Source organism: Peromyscus californicus, unplaced genomic scaffold, assembly GCF_007827085.1.
Source record: "Peromyscus californicus insignis strain IS unplaced genomic scaffold, ASM782708v3 Scaffold_18__1_contigs__length_77618521, whole genome shotgun sequence".
NCBI lineage: Eukaryota > Metazoa > Chordata > Mammalia > Rodentia > Cricetidae > Peromyscus > Peromyscus californicus.
The window spans coordinates 51,844,896-51,864,821 of NW_026294480.1; the positions used below are offsets into that span (position 1 = coordinate 51,844,896).

At 44.2% G+C, this 19,926-nt stretch overlaps 1 protein-coding gene across 17 annotated transcripts in view; it reads right to left on the reverse strand.

Annotated features, from left to right (window-relative positions):
• Mast4 (microtubule associated serine/threonine kinase family member 4) overlaps nucleotides 1-19,926 on the reverse strand; it is a 590,473-nt gene that overhangs the window by 148,052 nt on the left and 422,495 nt on the right. Inside the window, exon 1 of one of the 17 annotated variants that reach the window (XM_052743387.1) lies at nucleotides 17,820-18,235. The exons of 14 other annotated variants lie outside the window; for them this stretch is intronic. In XM_052743387.1, coding sequence (XP_052599347.1) covers nucleotides 17,820-17,911 — 92 coding nt within the window. In that variant the 5' untranslated portion in view covers nucleotides 17,912-18,235. Of the gene's footprint in view, nucleotides 1-7,237; nucleotides 7,291-17,819; nucleotides 18,236-19,926 lie in introns of those variants that run through there. 2 more of the 17 variants (XM_052743394.1, XM_052743392.1) reach the window with 2 other exon arrangements.

Consider the following 19,926-nt stretch of genomic DNA (forward strand, 5'->3'; position numbering starts at 1 on the left):
TTTTGATAGAGGTCTCACTGTGTGACTCTGGCTGGCCTGGAACTCACTATGTAGATCAGGGTTGTCTTAAACTCAGAGATAGATATCCGCCTACCTCTGTCTCTTGAGTACTGGGAATAAAGTTGTAAACCATAATGCCTGGCTATAAATTGTCCTTTGACCTCCACAAGTACTCTGTGGTACATGCCCCAGAGCAAACTCCATGTTTTGTTTCTGAAAACTCATTGTCCCATGATGTGTGTGTGTGTGTGTGTGTGTGTGTGTGTGTGTGTGTGTGTGTGTGTATGTGTGTGTGTATATATATATATGTTTGTGCTCACATGTGAGGGTACACATGCATATGAAGGCCAGAGGACCTCAGGTATCATTACCAAGGTGCAGTCCACCTATTCTGTAGTTTGAGACAGGGTCTCTTACTGGCCTGGATCTCAACAAGTAGTCTATACTGGCTGTCTAGGGAGCCATGCCTCCTCAATGTCTTCCAAATCCTTAAAAGCAAAACTATTTTTATTTATTTATTTGTTTGTGTGTACTGGGATTAAATTTACTTATTTATTTATGTGTGTGAGTGTTCTGTCTTCCTGCACATCTTCATGACAGAAGAGGGCATCAGATTCCATTGTAAATGGTTCTGAGCCACCATGTGGTTGCTGGGAATTGAACTCAGGACCTCTGGAAGAGCAACCAGTGCTCTTAACCACTGAGCCATCTCTCCAGTCCAAAAGCAAAACTATTATTAGCATGTGTGTGTGTGTGTGTGTGTGTGTGTGTGTGTGTGTGTGTGTGTGTGTGTGTGATACATGTGTAGGGTGCATGTGGCATGGCATGCATGTGGAGACTGGAGAACAGCTCTGTGAAGACAGTGTCCTTTTATCACCTTTGTGTGGGTTCTGGGGATTGAACCCAGGTCGCTGGGCTTTTGTGCAAAGCACTGAGCCATCTCGTCAGCTACTCCAGAGCCAAAAGAAAAGAGAGAGAGAGAGAGAGAAAAAAAAGAAGCATATTGCAATCACAAGGACTGAAGTAGCTCCAAAGCCCCTCATCTTTCCTTTGCTTCACGGGGGAGGGAGCGATCAATCACACACTCTCTTCCAGCACATTCCACCACACTCTCTTCCCAGCCTGAGTTTTCTACTAGCCACAAGGGTATCCCTAATTAAATCTGCTGAGGAATTCTGAGTTCACTTTGCTTAAAAGGCAAAACAAAATAAGCACAGGAAAAGTCCTCATTGTTCCTTTGAGAACTCTTTTCAATGTCGCTGGCGCGTCGCTTTAGGAGCGCTGTCATTACAATGCTGAAAGTCTTTTGTGAAATATGGTCTTTGTGATTTCTAAAGACTATAGTGTGTTCGCAGATGAGACAATTTCAGTTTGTTTTTTTTTGGGGGGGGGGCTTAAAAGCCTTTGAAGAAAGAGGGATTAGACACACTCAGTCATCTATAAAGAGAAATAATCTCAACTAATTTGGGCATGTTGCAATCTATACCACCTGCCTGCACTGACACTTGGCTTAGCAAAAACTCCATTCCTATAGCAAGCGTGGCATCCAGTTCAAGCCATCACATGCCACTCGTAGTGTAGGGGAGACATGGAGCTGCGTCCTTTGACAAGCTCTGTCCTGTGCAATGGCTCGGGCTCCAACCCTATTCCAGGTAGGTGATGGTGTTCTAGGAGGATCCCCAGGGAAGGCCCTGTCTCAGTTTTCTTCTGAACTCAGCGGCTAAAGAAAATGGAACTTGCTGCAGAGAATGGAACTCATGATGGGCGATAGGAAGAGGGGGTGACAGTCATCTACTGAGTGCATGTGAGGTACGCCTAGGAGAGCAATGTGCTAAGCTTTCAGAAAAGGCTCACACTAAGTGTTTCTGGCATCGCAGGCCGGATCCGCACTGGAGCAGTTCAATTCTGCTCTGTAGCCCAAGCAGCCACAGGCATCTCTAAGTGAATGGCTGAAGCTGCATTCTAATAAACACAATCTACAAACCACACCAGGCATGCAAGCTGGAGCTTGCCCACTTCTGCCTAGAGGCTTCACAATCTGTTTTGTCTAAGGTCCAGAAAATGTTGTTTTCCTCAGAGGTGAGATGACCTGCCAAGGTCATGTGCCTAAGATGTTGAGGAGTCAGGTTCCAACAGAGGTCTGTCCAAACCCAAGGTCTTAAGTCTTTCTACCCTAAAAGCAGGACATCTTTGGCTGACTCCAGATGAAGAGGGGTCTGTCGTGCAATGAAAAGGACCTCAATTCAAAATCTGTTCCAGGTAGCATCACTTGAGCAAAGCCCAGCTATCATGAAAAAGAGAGGACACAAAAAGTGCTGATCTGTGTTGGTGAGATGGCTCAGCAGGCAAAGGAGCATGCAGCCACACCTGACAACCTGACTTCAGTCATTAGAGTCCACATGGTTGGAGGAGCAAACCCCGATCTCCACATGTGCCTGTGAGCATGTAAGCATGTGGGCACACACACACTCTTAAGTAAATGTAAAAAAAAAAAAAAAAAAAAAAAAAAAAAGAAAAGAAATATAGAAAAAAGATGAAGGGGGATAGGGTGACAAGCAAAACTTCCTCCCAAGTTTCTGGAATATTCAGTACTAAAGTCTTACATTATAGTGGAAAGTGACCACACTTACAAAATGTGGTCAGCTTCTTGGGAGCTTTAACACTCCAAAATTTTGCAAAATAACTGAGCTTCACATGTCCAGTGGATTGAACCACATGAATGTGTGAGAAAAGGATGTGACGCTTGGTCTTTGGACTCTGTGACGGACTGGAGGAAGGGCAGACAAGAGAAGAAACCAGCACTAGCCACTGCTCTGAACTTCCACTGCAGAGCAAAAAGAAACCGTGAACTCCATGCACACAGGTTAGTGCCTGGAACTCAAGGGAAACCGATGGTAGCAGATGACAGCCCTCATGCACCTGAACCTAGTCCTTCCCCTTTTCCCGTACTCCTTGAGAGGTTCAAGATTCTGTTTTCACCATGCTTGTGTTATTTGAAACCTGAAGACAAGGTTCAAGTCCACCGCTGTCACTTGTTTTGGTAGTTAAACATTAATTTTCTCATCTTCCAGTAGGGGAGGTGTCAGCTCTATGTTCTTGGCAGGCTCATTTTTAACATAACATGCAATCCACTCAACTTTCAAAAAAAAAAAAAAAAGTAATGCCCTGTATGAACTTAGATGTCCATAAATTTTAAAATATAACATGCGAGTAATAGTCCAAAAGAAGTTTCCATGATTAAAACTACTTTCCTTTAAAAAAAAAAAAACACAGAAAATATCATTTACAGTTGCATAATTTATTTCTGAAAATTAAATGATTTTTTTTTCCACCAAGGACAGGAGGGAAAGAAAGACATGGAGCAGATGGATTCATTGTTCCTCTAGGAAGAAGAAACACTTCTGCACCTTACAAAAATATATTAACTGGCCTGCCACCTGGCAAGCCTGCTCACGTGCATAAGGGATAGAGTGGAGCTCCTGAAACTTAACATTTAAGCCTGGGGGGGAGGTGGCAGCTGAAACTGGAGTCAGCATTAGTAATCTTAAGGCAAAGTAATCATAAGTAATCATGAGACCCAAGTGCAAGAAAGAAGAGTAGAACCTATGATGTGAGACCTTCGACAGTGACGTGATGACCATCCTCACCACAGCTGGATACCAAAACAGGGACTGTGGACATACAGGGACTCTACTATCTCCCTCCCTCTCTCTTTCCCTCCCTCCTTTTCCCAAGTCCCTCCCTCCCTCCCTCCCTTCTTCCTTCCCTTTCCTAGATCCCCTGTTTTGGTTTGGTTTGGTTTCCCAGTACTTTTGATTGAACCCAGATTTTGCACATGCCAGGCAATTATCTACCAACAAGCTCTACCCCTCGCCATATTTTGACTTTTTAGTTTGACATAAGGCCTCACTGAGTCAATCTAACTGGTTTTGAACTCACTGGTTTCGAATGCAGCCCATGCAGGCAATGAACTTGTAATCCTTGAGTGTAGGCCTCCCAGGGAGCTGGGATTACACCCGTGACTACCAGGCCCGGTTCTAACAGTCTTTCTTGTATATTCCAGATATTTTTCAAATTTTCTATAAATCTAACCACTGTAAATTTGAGTATTTAAAAAGAATCTCAAAGAGGGGAAACATAATAAAACAGGAGGTAGAAAAAGATACTCATCTTATGACATGTGTATTCATTTATGCAAATAGAGAAAAACAGAACCTGCATGGTTTGAAACCATGGTTTGGTCTGAGCACTGCCTTTGGGGCTAATTTTCCTCCTTAGGGTCATTTTTATCTTCCCCATTCTTCATCCATTGCAGGTGTCACATTAACACTTAAATGCTACACAAACTTCCCTGAACTTCAAACACAGTAAAATGTTTGGAAAGACTTGGTTGTTTACAAAGCAAATAAGCCATCCAAAGTTCATTCTTTGTAAGATGCATGTTTTGTTCATTCTTCTTTTACTACAGAAATTCCAGGCTTTAAGAACTTACCAATACCCACAGTCTATGCTTCAAACCTCGGGCCCTACACCTGCACACACTGTCAGTAAAATTTCTCCTTCCTGGTCCTGTTTCTATCCCAAACAACAATCTCAAATTATTTTTAACCATTTCCCACTTGTCAAATTGGTTATCTTTAGGTTTCATCTATGTAGTATCAAAGGGGCTATTACATATTAATATGAACCACACAAACCCATGTTTTGGCTTTTCTTTCAAATATTGTTTATGCAATTTCCTGCTACTTCACTTGACATTACCAACCATGTGATAACCACCATATATTATTATTTTTCCATGACAATTAAGTTTAAAATGGATGATAAATGGAGCAGGGTACTCTGGATGAGATCTGGAAGCAGGAGGAAAGGGCCTTGTGGAGAAACTATTATCGTTGTTGTTACTGTTTCAGAGACAGGGTCCCAGTCTGTAGCCCAGGATGTCCTGGTACTCATTATGTAGCCCAGGCTGGCCAGTTTTTCAATCCTTCTGCTTTAGCCTTGAGTGCTGGGATTATAGGCATGAGCACAGCACTGGGCACTAAAAGTTTAATAAAGCAGATTTTCATTGAAACAAGGGTACAGGGGAAAAATAAAAATCTCATTCTAATCTCATATTAACATGGTCACACCATTAAAACATTTAAAACTTGCTGAAGTAACAGAAACATTCTATATATTCCTTTTGGAATTAGTGATATGACAGTCAATTGTTAAAATTTAGTTAACATCATATCTAAAAAGCAAACGGCCATCTATAAACTATTGATATTAACATGATTTCAGAACAAAACGAAACACATTTTATTGTCTGGACTTCCTACAGTGAGTTGGTTCTACGGTTACCTCCTTATGTAAGGCGATCCGAAGCAGTCTTGGACTTGGGTCAGTAGTCATGAAAACACCTTTACCAGTTAAAAAGTACCCCAAAGGAAGATTTGTCTTCTACTGTCTTTAGAAAGGGACAGTACTTCCTTAGAAAGGGCTCAAACGTTATAACACAGGAATCCGAGAGAAGGAGTTCTGTTGCTTTAGAGAATTCTGGACACAGTATTCGTATTCGTGTCTTCTGTATGTTGTAGACTATTTATAGTTTATTCTGATAGAGTTATTTTATACATTTCAAAGCAGTTACTTCTTCGATCTCTCAATATAGTAATTTTCTCAGAGGAAAAGGTGTACTTAAATAAGTGTCATCTACCATGGCCCTCTTAAGAAATTAGCTTAGTATAATCAAATGAAATTACTGTATTTTTTTTTAAAAGAAAAGAAGTCTATAAAGAGTTCATTTCTAAAACCCCCCTAGAAGGTTTTTTTTTCCTGGTATTCTCCTGGTACTTCCAAATAAGATGCAAGAACTTTTGTCTGTTTAGGCCATGAACTACACTCATCATCCCATCAGCGGAGGTTTAGATAGGTTCAGAACACCCACGCTCAAGTGAATGCACAGGCCTTTGTACTAGAGGGGACTCTCAGAAAAATCAGCCTGGATGCAGTGGGGAGTTCCTCAAAGGCTGTACAATAAATAGCAGCTGTTCAGAACCACATCCCAAGTAACACTTCTCTTGAAATGCACAAGCCCACTCAAACACCATTATAAGCTGTGATGCTTTAAGACGGGGAAATTGCTGGAGCATACATATACAATTTCCACTAACGGGGAAGGAGGAGCAGCAGGTGGCAATTTTAAAACAAAGTAAACCCGACTTCTGCTTTTTCACTCCCTCCCCTCGGACAGCAGGTGGCATTTCTATAGCAAAGTTCAAAATTATCAGAGCTCTCTGTGCCACAAATATCTCCCCAATCGCCAAGAGGCTGCTCGTTCTGCAAAATTAACACCCTATAGCCTTGCTTTACAAACATTACTTTCACTAATTAGACTACTGCTGCAGCCTACTTCCATAGGCATCGGGATGGCAAAGTACCCATCAGTATTCACCACTTAACACTGGTGAGACGTGGGGACCAGGGCATCATCTCTCTGAGTCTCCACTTGTCATCTGGATCATCACTATAATACTGTCACCTTTACAGCACCATTTTGAGGATTTAGCCCGATTCATATCAGATTCCCTCAGCAGATACTCTCCCTATTCCCTCCCCCTTAGCTGAGGCTGCTGGTTATTGTACCCTGCTATAATTATTTGCCTACATTTCTTCATAACCCCACTGAACTGGGCTCCTTAATTCAAAGGATCATGTCATATGCTGCCTTTGCTTCCCAGACGGTTATCAGAACCCTGGTCCTGTAAAAAGGTACTGGATGAGTACTGGGACAGAAACCAAAAACTGGCAGTATAGCAAGCCCTGGACCTCGTCCACAGAAGTCAAACAGTGCAATTAGGTTATTGGGTTATCAGGTTTCAGAGGGTGATTCAAGCTCATCTGCAACCTCCCAGAGCAGTAAAAGGGTCACACGGAGATGCGTGACTCATAAGTCACCCCCTCTAAGTATTTTTAACTGTAATTAACTTCCCATGTTTCCGAGTAACTCCTCCCGAGCTTGGCTTCCCTGTCTTCTGGCCCAGTTTACAAACACTTGGCTTCTCTTTAGAGCTTGTAAGGCAGCAAAAGGAGTTACCGAGCCTCAGGATTGGAGTTCCCGCCCTCCTTGATCTAATTCCTATTACATCTTGAAAACCTCATCTGTGGCTAGAAGACAGACAACAAAGCAACAGCAAATCCAAAAGCACTTAGGTCTAATGACTTTAACGTAGCATTGAAGACGCATACACACCTGGGACTTCCCAACGAAGTCCATACATGCTGGGCCATGAATACCCTCCAACCATATTAGTTTCTCTATGAAATAGATTTGAAATCAAACCTGTTAAGTGGCTGAAGGAACAGCTACAAGCCACTGCCTGCTGGGCACACCTATAAGAATGGAAGGTTTGCAAAGCGAAGGCTCTTTCTTCAGCTCCTGGCTGAGTATGTCACTCACACGGGAACTAAAGAACTGGCTTACAACAGGGCTCCAGTCTCTCTGGAACAATAGGTCATGACGAGCTTCCTTAATGCCAGAGTAAGTGTTTAGAAGTGATTTCTGCTAACTGAAAGAGAGTGTAAAGGGCACATATATTTACTCTGGCTCAGATTCAATACTTCTGAATGTCTCTTGGTGCCAAGAGTCAGAACCCTTTTCCCTCATGAATTCCCAACCTGGGTTCCATTCCACAGATGTGCATAGAGCCCAAAAATGTCTTGAAAACGTGGTGTCACACTAATGTGTAATAAGTTAAGTACCTGTATGGTAACCCACAGTTTACCCCAAGTGTGATGCAGGATGGTAGACTAGTATTTCAGGTAACTTCTCAACAGGGAAGAACTGCTCAGACCGCTCATAGAGAGCTCCTGGAAGAAGGCATCAAGTGATAAGCAATCTTCACAATGTCAAAAAAACCCAGAAAGCCTGCCTGGTAGGAGTTGGCATCACAGCCATCAGATCTAAGAAACGGGTTAAAGGGAGCATGTCTCCAGTCTGAGTCTATATTCTGAAGGAGGCACCACCAGCTGGTGAGACAGCTTAGTGGGTAAATGCACTGTAGATCTGAGTTCAATTCCTGGGACCCACATGTTGGAAGGAGAGAAAGTGGTCCTCTGCCATGTCCACTCACAAACACACACACCCAAGCATGAGTACGCACACATGCGCGCGCGCGTGCGCACACACACACACACACACACACACACACACACACACACACACACTACATACACATGCATGCGCACATACTAAACCAATTAATTAATTAAAATTTTAAAAAAGGGAAGCGACACTGTTTTCTCAGCTTAAAATTTCTTGACTTCTGAGGCTAATTCACCCAAGATACATCTACTGAGAAGTAATGCTACACAGTAAAAATATGGCAACCAGTGCTTACTAAAGCTGGGGCCTGAACATCTAACCCCAGACACAGAGCCCCCCAAAATACACAGAGAATTATGATTCATAAGCACAGCAGCTTCCTTCACAGACTCCATCATACGAACTTCCACCCAAAGCAGTCTGAACTTCCCCGTATGCCCATCTGCCACTCTGGCCACCTGAGACAATGAGATCACTCCCCATTCAGGGAACTACCGTATATGGGAAATGTAAATTCACAACAACCATTTGTTCAATTTGCCAAGGCAGGTGACATGCAGGTGGCTGGCCACCTGGCCTGCCCTCTAGAGCAGTACAGCAAAACTCGTCTGGGGTGAATGGGTTATCTGTTTATGTGGATGGGCATTAGGGTGAGGGGAAATAAGTGGATAATTGATCCTCACATGCAAATCAAATCGACTCTATCAACTCTGGTGCCCAGTGTTTTGTCTAGGTAACCTATTTGGAAGATGCTTTTGATTTTTGCACCAAAAGTCTAGAATTTTGCCAAGTAAAAGTAATACTTTTACAGGAATTCTTTCTCAAGGTCCAAGATCAACAAGCCATCAAACTCAGACTTAGGAAACAACATTACATAATAACCACTTCATGGCTATTGTTTTACAGTACAAAGGGTTCATTTGGCATTTCCTAGAGAGTTTTACTCAGTTGGTAGCTTTTCCCACGACGAACATACTCTCCCTACCCTAGCTCTTCATGAATCAGTAAAACCAAACACTTAATAACTGTAATTTTCAATGTAGAGACATCTAGTGTAGTGCATTCTACAAGACACACATGTTGGATGTGAACGGGGCATAGATACTTTTATGTAAGCTATAGGTGCAGTGACTTCCTTCAGATTTAACAGCCAAGAAACTTGGCAGTGGGTGGGTAATGCCTTAAGGGTGACTCTTGAGGAGGTGACACAGTCAATTCTGAGACATACACATATGCTGTAACATTTAAAATTAGGCAGAATGAAGCATGGCTAAACAAGCGTCTACAATACTCAGAGTGAAAAATGGGCCTGCTGAGTTCAGTTTTCTTCCCTCGAATCCCATGACCATAGGAGGTTCAGCAATGTGATCCATCAGGTGGCTTTCTCCACCCTGGTGATTTGCCTGGAATCTAATTCATTATTTCAAAAGATGCTTGCACTGTGAACTTCCTTGTCGGGTTAGAAACTTTCCAGAGTCATGGGGAGCTGGTTCTCAGTTCTGAAGAGGTTGAGATGTTATGTTGAAATGTGCTTTTTGCCTGCAATTATAGTGGATGAAAGATACTACACTAATAAAACCAGAGTCACTGATAAATTGAAGACCAAAACAGGAAGAGAATGGAAAAATCCCCAGGGTTCTATAATAAAGAAAACAGCAGAGTGCTTAAGAAAGGAGATAAACATTAATGCTGCCTATTCCTAGCAATCCATTTTACCTTCAAGGGCTGATCAAAGCCTAAAGTCTGTGCTAAGTTCTTTTTTTCTTTAAGGCAAAACAATATGACTGTTCAGTTTGATATCAGTGTAATTACCTTCTCTAATAAGCATGCCCAATAGCCATTAAGTCTAGCTAAAACTCCCTCAGGTCCTCCTATTCTCTAACAAGGATTAAGGTCAACATTTTTAGAATTTACAGCCAAGTTCTTGATGGAACGTCCCCACTTTCCAGGCAGACAGAGGAGAAAGAAAACAGAAAGTACTCGAACTACAAATATAACAGCCCGTGTGAACTTTTATTTAGAGATTTCTCTAGTTACAAAACGTACCCATGTGTCATGAAAAACACATTTGTGACTACTGATATATAGCCGGTTTCTACCGACAGAGAGTGACGGGTTTTAATAGATTGGGTTATGCACACCACTCATCTACTTTCGTCCTGGTAGCCCCAGGCCCTTTTTTAAATATCTTGGCTCTCCTACTTAACTTTCAAAGAGATTATTCAGTTACCATGATGTCATATTCAAAAGACTGGATGACATCTAGTGAAGATAGGTCAGGTTAAAATAGCTTTGTGCATGCTCACACTAGAGTTGGGTGTGCACAGGGCTATGCTGAGGGGGTTCAGGGCCTCCAATGTGAATCTTCCTAAGAGATGAGTTACTTTTAGTCTAACCACTACAAAGAAGACTATCCACAGAGTTAAGTAGTACCAGGGTAATTCCAGGCTTCTTTCTCTGTGGGTATCTCCACACAGCACTCTTGATACCAGTGTATCTATCTGCTTTTTAGTCTCTATCTCAAAGATTATGGCTCCCTCACTTTAAAGAAACTATATAAACTCCTGACACCAAGATGTATTTGTAAAGAAAACAAAGCAAAACCATAAAAGATGAACACATTCTACCCCCCCTTTGACCTTCCAATATACTACCTCCCATCCCAGTACCCTGAGAGTTAAAACAGCCAGACAGCGAAGCACAAACACAGTACCCAGTGCTACCCAATTACAGGATGAAGATTTCACACCTTCCTCAAAGCGCACCTTCACATTCTCATGGTTTATTTTCGAGCAGTTTCTTTGGAAACCTACTCTCTCCACTTTCCCACATCCTTCTCTAAGGCGCTCTTCTTCCTCTCTCTCCCCTTCTCCCATCACAATACACCTGAGCACTCCAGGGCAGCACAGACAATCTGGGAGCTCCTGTTCTAAGCCAGGCTGCCCTTGAACCCACAGAGATCCACCTGCCTCTGTCTCCTGGTGGCTGGAGACCTGGTCAAGCTGAAGGGGAACTTCGGAGTCTGGAAGAACTCTCTGTCCCATGAGGAAGCCCAGGCCCTCAGCTGGTAGCATTAAAAACCATAAACATAAACGCCAAGGTCTTGGAGGAGAGCCCTCTCTTTCCCGGATGGAGTATGCATGAAAAGGTTGGGCAGGGCGTGGCACGGGCGAGGGACTGACTCCAAGACAGCTTCAGGGCACATTAGCCAAGCTGGAGCTGACGGTGGATGAGAGAATGGCAGGGTGAGTCCTGCAGCGATAGACAAGGTGGAATGAGGATCACGAAGACAGAAGGATGAAAGGCAGCAGTTACGAAACAGGCCTGGGCAAGGCAAGGAGTGGGAGGAAATGGGCACAGGGACTCAGGGAGGGGCCTAGCCTGCAGGTCAGGCGTGGAGAGGCAAGGAGGAGCAACATGTGGGGCCGGGTTTCAGCCACCTGTGGAACCAGCTGCAGGGGAAAGGCCTGGTGCCAGGGCTCAGACTAACAGACGGTGAGGGGAACTAGGGACACGGAGATCTGGAGCTTTATGTGGGTATGTACGCATGTCTGTCTGGGGACACAGTCTCACTCTTTAGCCCTCCCTGGCTGTCCCGAAACTCACCATATAGACCAAACTAGCCCTGAACTTGCAGCGATCCTCCTGTCTCTTCCTCCTGAGTAGGCCAACACACCCATCTGAGTCAAGGCTTTAAAGAGAAGCCCCAACTGCAGGCAGGGAGGGAAGGAGAGACTCACAGGCTGTGGGAGGAACTGGAGCTTCCAGGGAGGAGGGGAAAGGGAAACGTCTGTCACGGCTAATTCCGGTGATGAGGCAGCCGCGGAGTGAGCAACGGTGAGTAAAGGGATGTGATTCAAGAAGGCTGCTGGGCCTGCCTGAACGTATAAGGCTCGGTATCGTGATGGATGACCACCGGATTTAGCTGCCCATAGAAAGTGGTCACCGCCCAGTCTGGATTTCCTTCCTTCACTTCGTTCCTGCTTGTCAAGTGTCTACTCAGCGCATCACTGGACAACTGTTGATGCTGTGGGCACTGATGACCTCCCATGTGCCAGGGATGATACACTCACATGCAGGCACCCTTCATTTGTAGGGAACTGTCTCCCTTGAAAGTCGTCTTTGCTGTCCCCTTGGCTGTCCCCAGCCTCATGTCTGCCCATTCCTTCAATGAGGCTCAGTTCCTCTCTCAGATTAAGCTAATTTACACCTCCCATGGTGTAAATGATGACTTCCAGGTCAATGCCCTATTATCTAAATTTCACCTTCCTGCCTGGGGACTTTCTTTTGGTCCTACCTCAGAGTCTTTGATGTTCCCAGACAGTTGCCCCCAGATGTTTCCCACAGCCTTCAGTCTCCCTTTAAACATTACCTTTTCGAAGACCTTCCCTGGCCACAGTATTTAAAGCAGCCCCCACTCCACGCCCACAAGGTTACTCTATTAAGTTCTTACTTACAGCTGTTGGAACACTGACTGATTTGGCAATGGGCTTTTTTTAGGTATCTGTTTACTGGTGAGGCTGATGCACAGTGCCTGTCTTATCCAATACTGCATCCCTTGCCTCAGCATGAACTGAATGCGGGAAAGAATTCTCTATGGTCCTTAGAACATAATGGGAACTTCATAAATGTGCTTTTCACTGTCTGGGGGATATAAGGAGCAACTCTTATCCCATCCCCCACTGTTCACAGGTTTGGTGGTTCCATACTATTACCCAGATGGCCCTCAAGCCAAAAACACTTTCCAGAGGCATCATGGAATGCTTCTTTGTCCCTCAGAGCCAATGGCTCACTGACTCCCATCAACTTCACATCCGTAACTTCTCTTAAAGGCAGCAGATCCTTGGGTTTGAACTTAGAAAAACATGTCACCGAGGCTAATGCAATGGCTTACTGACTGTCTGGTGGGTAGATCTTACCCTACTCCCAGGCCAGAGCTCCCCAGAACCACTCGACACCCCCTTTCTTCACTGGATTAAAGATACACTCCCCAGCTCTCCTCAGCCCCATTACTGACTACTCATCCCCATGTGGTAATGACAGCGGTGATGTCAGCAGCTAAGATTTATTCGGAGTTTTTATTCACCAGTAATTGCATTAGGAAAATAAAAGGCACATTAGCCAAGCTGAAGCTGATGAGAGATGAGAGAGCAGCAGGCCAAGCCCTGCTAAGGATGAAAGGAGACAGTAATGAAGCTTACACAAATAATAACTCAATAAGCAAGTTACTTGTCCCTATTTCAAAGACGGAGTAACTGAAGTTCAAGAAAGCGAACTTGCCCAACATCCCAGGGTCCAGAGTTAAACTCAAGCGTACTAAGTTCAGATCCACCCTCCTCATCACTGCCTTTTCTCATTGGAGCTCTAGCCACAGCCATCGATGCTCTGGCTCTTTCTGCTCCAACAATCCTCAGCTCTGTGGTCTTCTTTGATCTCTGTGCTGCCACAGTCACCAAGCCTTTGTTCACACCATTTCTACCCACTTTGAGAAGGCACTATCCTGTCTGCAAACTATCAACTTATCTTTCAGACCCTCCTCTCCCGGCTCCCTGGATCCAAGTCTCTCATTTGTACTCAGTGTGTCTGTGGCTTATCGTGCCTTGGAAATACTCCCCAGCTCTGGTTTACAAGGATTTCCTTGCATGTTTCACAGAAGGCATGCATCGGGATTTCAGCTCTGAGTCACATAACCAGATACATATGAGGGGCTCAGTAGATGGCAACTCAACTGGATTATCAATAAAAGGAGCAAGTGCAAATTTACCGACACCCTGGATGTCAGGCCAGAACAAAAGTCCATTTTCCATTGTTCTCACATATGCAAGACCAAAACAAACAGAAAAACTCACCAAATCCTACAGGTGTTCTGATGGGAAAGTGTGGTGTTCATAAAGACTCAATATATTTTGACAATTCTGACAGTTAAAAATCCTTGCACATACCTGCTGCACAGAATAACCCTAAGTAATGCAAACTCAGAAAACAAATTAAGAAAGAAAAAAAAAAACAATAGCAAGAAAACTTCTTTTATTCCTTGGTTCTTACAAGTTGGAGTCCTCAGAAAATATATTCGGAAAATTTGCTTGAAGTGATCAAGTGATCAAGTGAACCAGACTGTGTGTTGGCATGGATAAAGGGTTTTTTTTTTGGGGGGGGGGGGCTAGGGAGGGTCTGTCATTAGGGTTTGGACATTAGCACCTAAGCCAATGACAACATGCCAGATTTTGGAACATGAAAGTTACAAATTGCTGGGCAGTGGCAGCACACACCTTTAATCTCAGCACTCGGGAGGCAGAGGCAGGCGAATCTCTGTGAGTTCAAGGCCGGCCTGGTCGACAAAGTGAGTTCCAGGACCCCAGGGCTGTTACACAGAGAAACTCTGTCTCGAAAAAAGCAAAAGCAAAAACAAAGACAAACAAACAAAAAAAGAAGAAGGAAATAAAGAAAGTTAAAAATCAAGCACCTCCAGCCCCTCTAAAGCATAAAGGCCAACCCAGAAACTCAGCAGCATGTGACCCAGAGGAGACATGCCTGCAGGAGGCTCCCCCCGCCCCAGTTCTTAATCCAATGGGGAAAGAAAATGCACTAGAACGGTGGGTGCCGACAGGGATACAGGCAGCTCCTTTCCACCGTAAGGGAAGTCTCAATGGACGGCATATCTACACATCTATGAAGTTAAAGTTGCTTGCGGAGCTTGGAGTTTACTCCATTCTGACCAGAGAAGCTGGGAAGAGCCCATGTCAGACCTGTGTCCCTCCGTGCAGCGGAACAGTGGTTTTGAGATGGCCTTGGGGAAGTGGGGGAAGAAAGAAAGGGGTACGGACGGGCAGCTAGCTACACAAGGAGCCATTTCCAAGGGACTCTCTGGTCTTTCAGGCAAAGCAGCAACTAGTCAGCATATATCCAGACAACTCATGCCTCCCACAGCTGCACCATGTTTGGTAGACATGGATTACGGTGCAACCCTAAATCTCTATGTGCAAAAGTAAATCTGTGAGTCCCTTTCCCCAAGAACTCCAGGAGTTATAGGCCAGGCAGGACACTGAGTTGGTGTGAGAGGAGAAATTAATAAGACAGTGCCATGCTGGACCAGTAGGGCAACTGTGATGAAGCAAGCCAAGGGTTTCCATGGTGACAGCGTCTGTCATAGCTCAGGGTTTTAAGGTAAAACGAAGAAGCATCCAATCTTTGGCTTAAGTGGTACATCCTGCCTATCCCAAAGAGCTCTATGATGCTCATCCACAGGCTTAGAGCTAAATTGTACTGCTAGAAGTTGATATTCACTAACAGGTTACGGTTACGTTCAATGTGAACCAGAAAAAGTAGCTGGGATACAACAGTCCCGGCAAGCAATCTATGATACAAGTCAGCAAGTATGCAGTCAGGACATTAGCCTGGCAGAAAGGACAGCACAGCTTAGGAATAAAGAGATCCTTTGGAAAGGATAGCCTTTCCAGGTAAAGATAGACTTGGAAAAATCAGGATTTAGATCACTTAAGAGACATCCCAGGAAGGGAAGACCACAGTGTAAACACACACTTCTCACATCCTTAGGGAAAGACACAGCTAAAATGTACAGCCACACACACCAGAGGAGGGTCTCTGCCCTTCAACCTTCTAAATCTACATCTAAATTGAGCTCCCTCATCTGAGAACTCCAAATCCAAACTGCCAGAAAATCATAAACTGAGTATGCTCTTAAGTTTTGGGTTTTAGAATAGTTTCTAATTAGGGATGTTCCGTCAGTGATGTCTATGCACATATCCCAAACTCCAAAAACACCTGAAATCAAAAATACATTGCTCCTAAGCACTCTGGATCAGGGCTACTAGATCAGTAAACACAAAGCAAGACTAGCTGGCTAGATAGACAATAAGTAGATGGACGGCTGCTGAGGTGGTCTGAGGGTCATACTTCCAAACTCCAGACTCCTAGAAAGGAAAAAGAAAATCCATCTTTCTGTTTTCCTGAACCGAAGACATAGGTCCATGACTTGGAGAGTGGAAGCAGCTCTCCCCAGCTCTCCTGACCCAAGTTACATCAGACTTAATTGGAGTGATCAGGCTGGACCAGGTACTATCCTAAGACTCAGGTCTGTCCAGCCTGAGAATTCCTCACACAGCAGGCTCTTTGAATAGGACCATCAACAGGTGGGCAGGGATGAGGAGAAAGGTTCTGCCTGCTTTTCGGGACCAGACACCCAGGTATAAAGCCAGGGCCTCCTTATCTCTTCAAGAACTGGCTCCAGGTAAGGGCAGGGTTGTGCCACAGTCAGGACGGCCCCGCTGGGAAACAAGATGCTCTAATCAGACTAAACAGGTGAGGACATTGGCCTTTAGCATGGCAAGACACAATGACCCATTCATGGAGAGTCTGTATTTCTCCTCAACTTTACCTGCTATGTTGAAAACTTGGGAGCATGGAGGACACAGTGTAAGGGGTGGGGGATGGCCAATCCTAAGAGATTATCTGAACACAAGTATATCACAAAACAAGAAATAACAATCGAGGAATCCTATGTGACTTAGGGGCATCAGCACTGTTCAAGTTGCATTAATATGATTTTAAAGTCTTCTAGATAACATACACACACACACACACACACACACACACACACATGAGAGAGAGAGAGAGAGAGAGAGAGAGAGACAGAGAGAGACAGAGAGAGACAGAGAGAGACAGAGAGACAGAGAGATTAGCATGTGATTTGTGGATGTGCATCTATGTAGGAGTACTCTAAGCTGCAACAAATACCATAGAAAACTCAAAAAGAAAAATGACTAACTTTTTTGAAAGTACTTCACATTTGCATTTATACTATACATAGCTACAGGTATCAGTCCACCCAAAGAACCATTTTTTCTTGTATTCTCTAAACAGCTGAGCACAGAGAGTACCAAGTTCCAAATCTGATAGTCGGCATCCTGTTTATTTGCCTGGACTGTTTCAAGCATGATCGCGTATACATGCCAAGCCAAATTTTGATTTTAAAAAAGAACTTGTATGTGTACAATGCAGGGGGTGTAGCTCTCTAAAACAACATTCATGCTACTTTTTGTTCTGGACAGAAATGGGGATGAGACATGCCTCCTTTAAATCATAATCTCGCTCCAGCTGTCTGCAAACATGCTCTAACCTCCCTTTTACTTACAGTCCCATTGACTCTCAACAAACTCTACCCCACCCACATCCATTCTGTCAAATCTATACTACAAATGGAAAGCCAGCCCTATATTAGTAATAAATGTCAGCAAACAAAAGTCAAAATGCTAAAGTTGTACAGATCTTCTTTCAAAGCAGCCAATGTGGAATAGGCTCACTGGGTTATCTTTGCAACACAGATTCACATCTTACAAATGATAAATGGAATATCTAACATAGGGTGGGGGGGTGCTGGAAGGCTCTATAAGGAATGCCAGTAGGCCCAGATCTGGTGAATTAAATGATAAAAATACAAGTAGATAAATGGGCAGAGACAAAGCGTCCCACAGCAAGGCAATGTCTGGTTACCCACACTGCGAAATAATTCTGAGCAGTGCAATCACGGAACCCCCAGGAAGCCCCACAGAAGAGGGGAACCACTGAAACAGAGACCCCCCATTAGCAAGGCACAAACTTTTCAAACTGTCACCAACAAACAAAATGCCAGACGCAATGGGGATGCAGCAGCCCCCAGCCTCTGGAAAAGAAAGCATTCCCTACACCAAGGGGAAGATCCCGCGTTTTTTACCTTTGTGTGCGCCGAAGTCTGTTCCCACTCCTCAAATGAGGCAAAGTAAAGTTTGAGAGCACAGTCCAGAAATTGGGGTCAGACATATCCATTTCTTTCTTTCTTCAATTCACTGTGAGTTCAAGGCCATGGGTTCAAAACGGAGATGGGGGAAAAAATAAAGGGGGGGGGATCCCAATTATCAACTCCCTCCAGAGAAAACGTGCGATGAACTGTGGTCTCAGGAGCCACTCGGAGCCTGTCTGAGAATTCCCCGTCCGTGCTGGCCTTAATTAATGCACAGCCATCTGAAAGGTTCAGGGAACTTATTTCCTCTTGTGTTTGCCCTCTCCTAGGAAGCCTCGGCCAGCTATAAACAGTAATTACAAGAGTTTAGCCCTGCGTTCTGCTCAAAATGCTGTCTCGGTGTGATTCAGTCCAAGGTACTTTGTCATCTGTTTGGCAGATACCATTTGCAGCTCCTGTTGGGGGGAGGCCGTAGGAGGAGGACTATTTTAAGTCTATGGTTCCGGGAGACTGTTGCTTATCAGCAAACCCATTCACATCCGAACATGCCCAGTGCGAAGCTTCCTTTTAGCGTCTACATACAAGGAAAAGAATTTGAACAGCAAAAGCTTCTCTTGCCCTCCCCTTCTGGGGAAGAAAAAAAAAAAAAAAAACTCAACACCATGGAAACTTGAAAGCACTTTTAGAAAATTGGCCTATGGGAGGACTTGAATCTGACACCTTTGTGTAGGGTCCAGCTGGAAGGAGGGTGGCCCGGCCCTGGCTCAGTCCCCGGCTGGGCCTCCCGAGGAAAGCGAGCGGCCCCCTGGTGTACTCTGCCCAGGAGCAGGCGCAGGGAGCATCCTCGCAGCTCCCCTATCGCAGGGTCTGAAATGGATCGTCCCTCAAAAATAAATAAATAATTCCAGCTGCTGCGCCGGAACACGAGTGTGTGCTCTGCACACCTGATGGCTTGGGTGATTCACCACGGGACCTGGCACAATTGTGGCACTCGGAGGGAAGTCCCTTGATGACTCCGGAGGTGACGCTACCTGTTGTCTGGGAGAAGCACGCACACGCCAAGCCACCACACTCAACCAAAAACCTCAGTGACACGAAATTCACGCGTTCACATCCTTTTGATGGATGACTACAGTGCACACCTGTTTGGCCTCACGGATTCTAAAGATGGATCTAGTTCATGATCATTTTATCGCTTGTAAATATACTACCTGGAACTGATTTAACAACCTGAATTCTTTTCCCTCCCAGGAAGTTAGAGTCTGATGGAAAACACCACGGGGAAGGGATGAATCTGGTTGTTATTCATTTTGAGGAAAAGGACACTATTTAAATAACTCCCCAAACCACAAATGTTCAAAAGTATATAAAGAAAAAAATACAATTTAAATTATTTACTTTTAATTTAATATTATATATTATTAAGTCTTGTGGTACACAGAAATATTGTCTCACCCAAAGACTCCAAAACGGTTTGATGATAATTTTTGTTTGTTTGTTTGTTTTGATTTTTTGGAGATAGGGTTTCTCTGTGTAGCTCTGGCTGTCCTAAAACTCACTCTATAGACCAGGCTGGCCTGGAACTCAGAGATCTGCCTGCCTCTGCCTCCCACGTGCTAAGATTAAAGGCATGTGCCACCACTGCCCAGCTGATGATAGTTTTTATGAAGGGCATTCATACCCACAAAACCACTTTCTTCTAGAGTCCCCACAGATCTTTGAGACTCTTAGAAATGAAAGAGAAATCATAGAATCTGCTCAGTTTTACACAGGAGAAACAGGCTTTGAACAGTAATAATATAAGACCTATTTTCCAAATTCCTAAGAGCTTTGGTTCGGTGTCTTTGCCCTCTCTAAGGCCATCATCCCTTGTTGGTTTTTTAATGTTGTGAAGTACAGCCACCCTTCTGCACTGACAGGTTCATGCACATTCACAATAAAAATTAAAAAAAAATAGCCAGGTGTCATGGTGCACATGTAGATCCTTAGCACTCAGTGGAGGCTGAGACAAACCACTGTCTGGGTTCTAGGACAGTCTGCTCTACGTAGCAAGATCCTGTCTCAAGAATAGAAAACCTCTAAAACATCAGTCAGTGCTCTT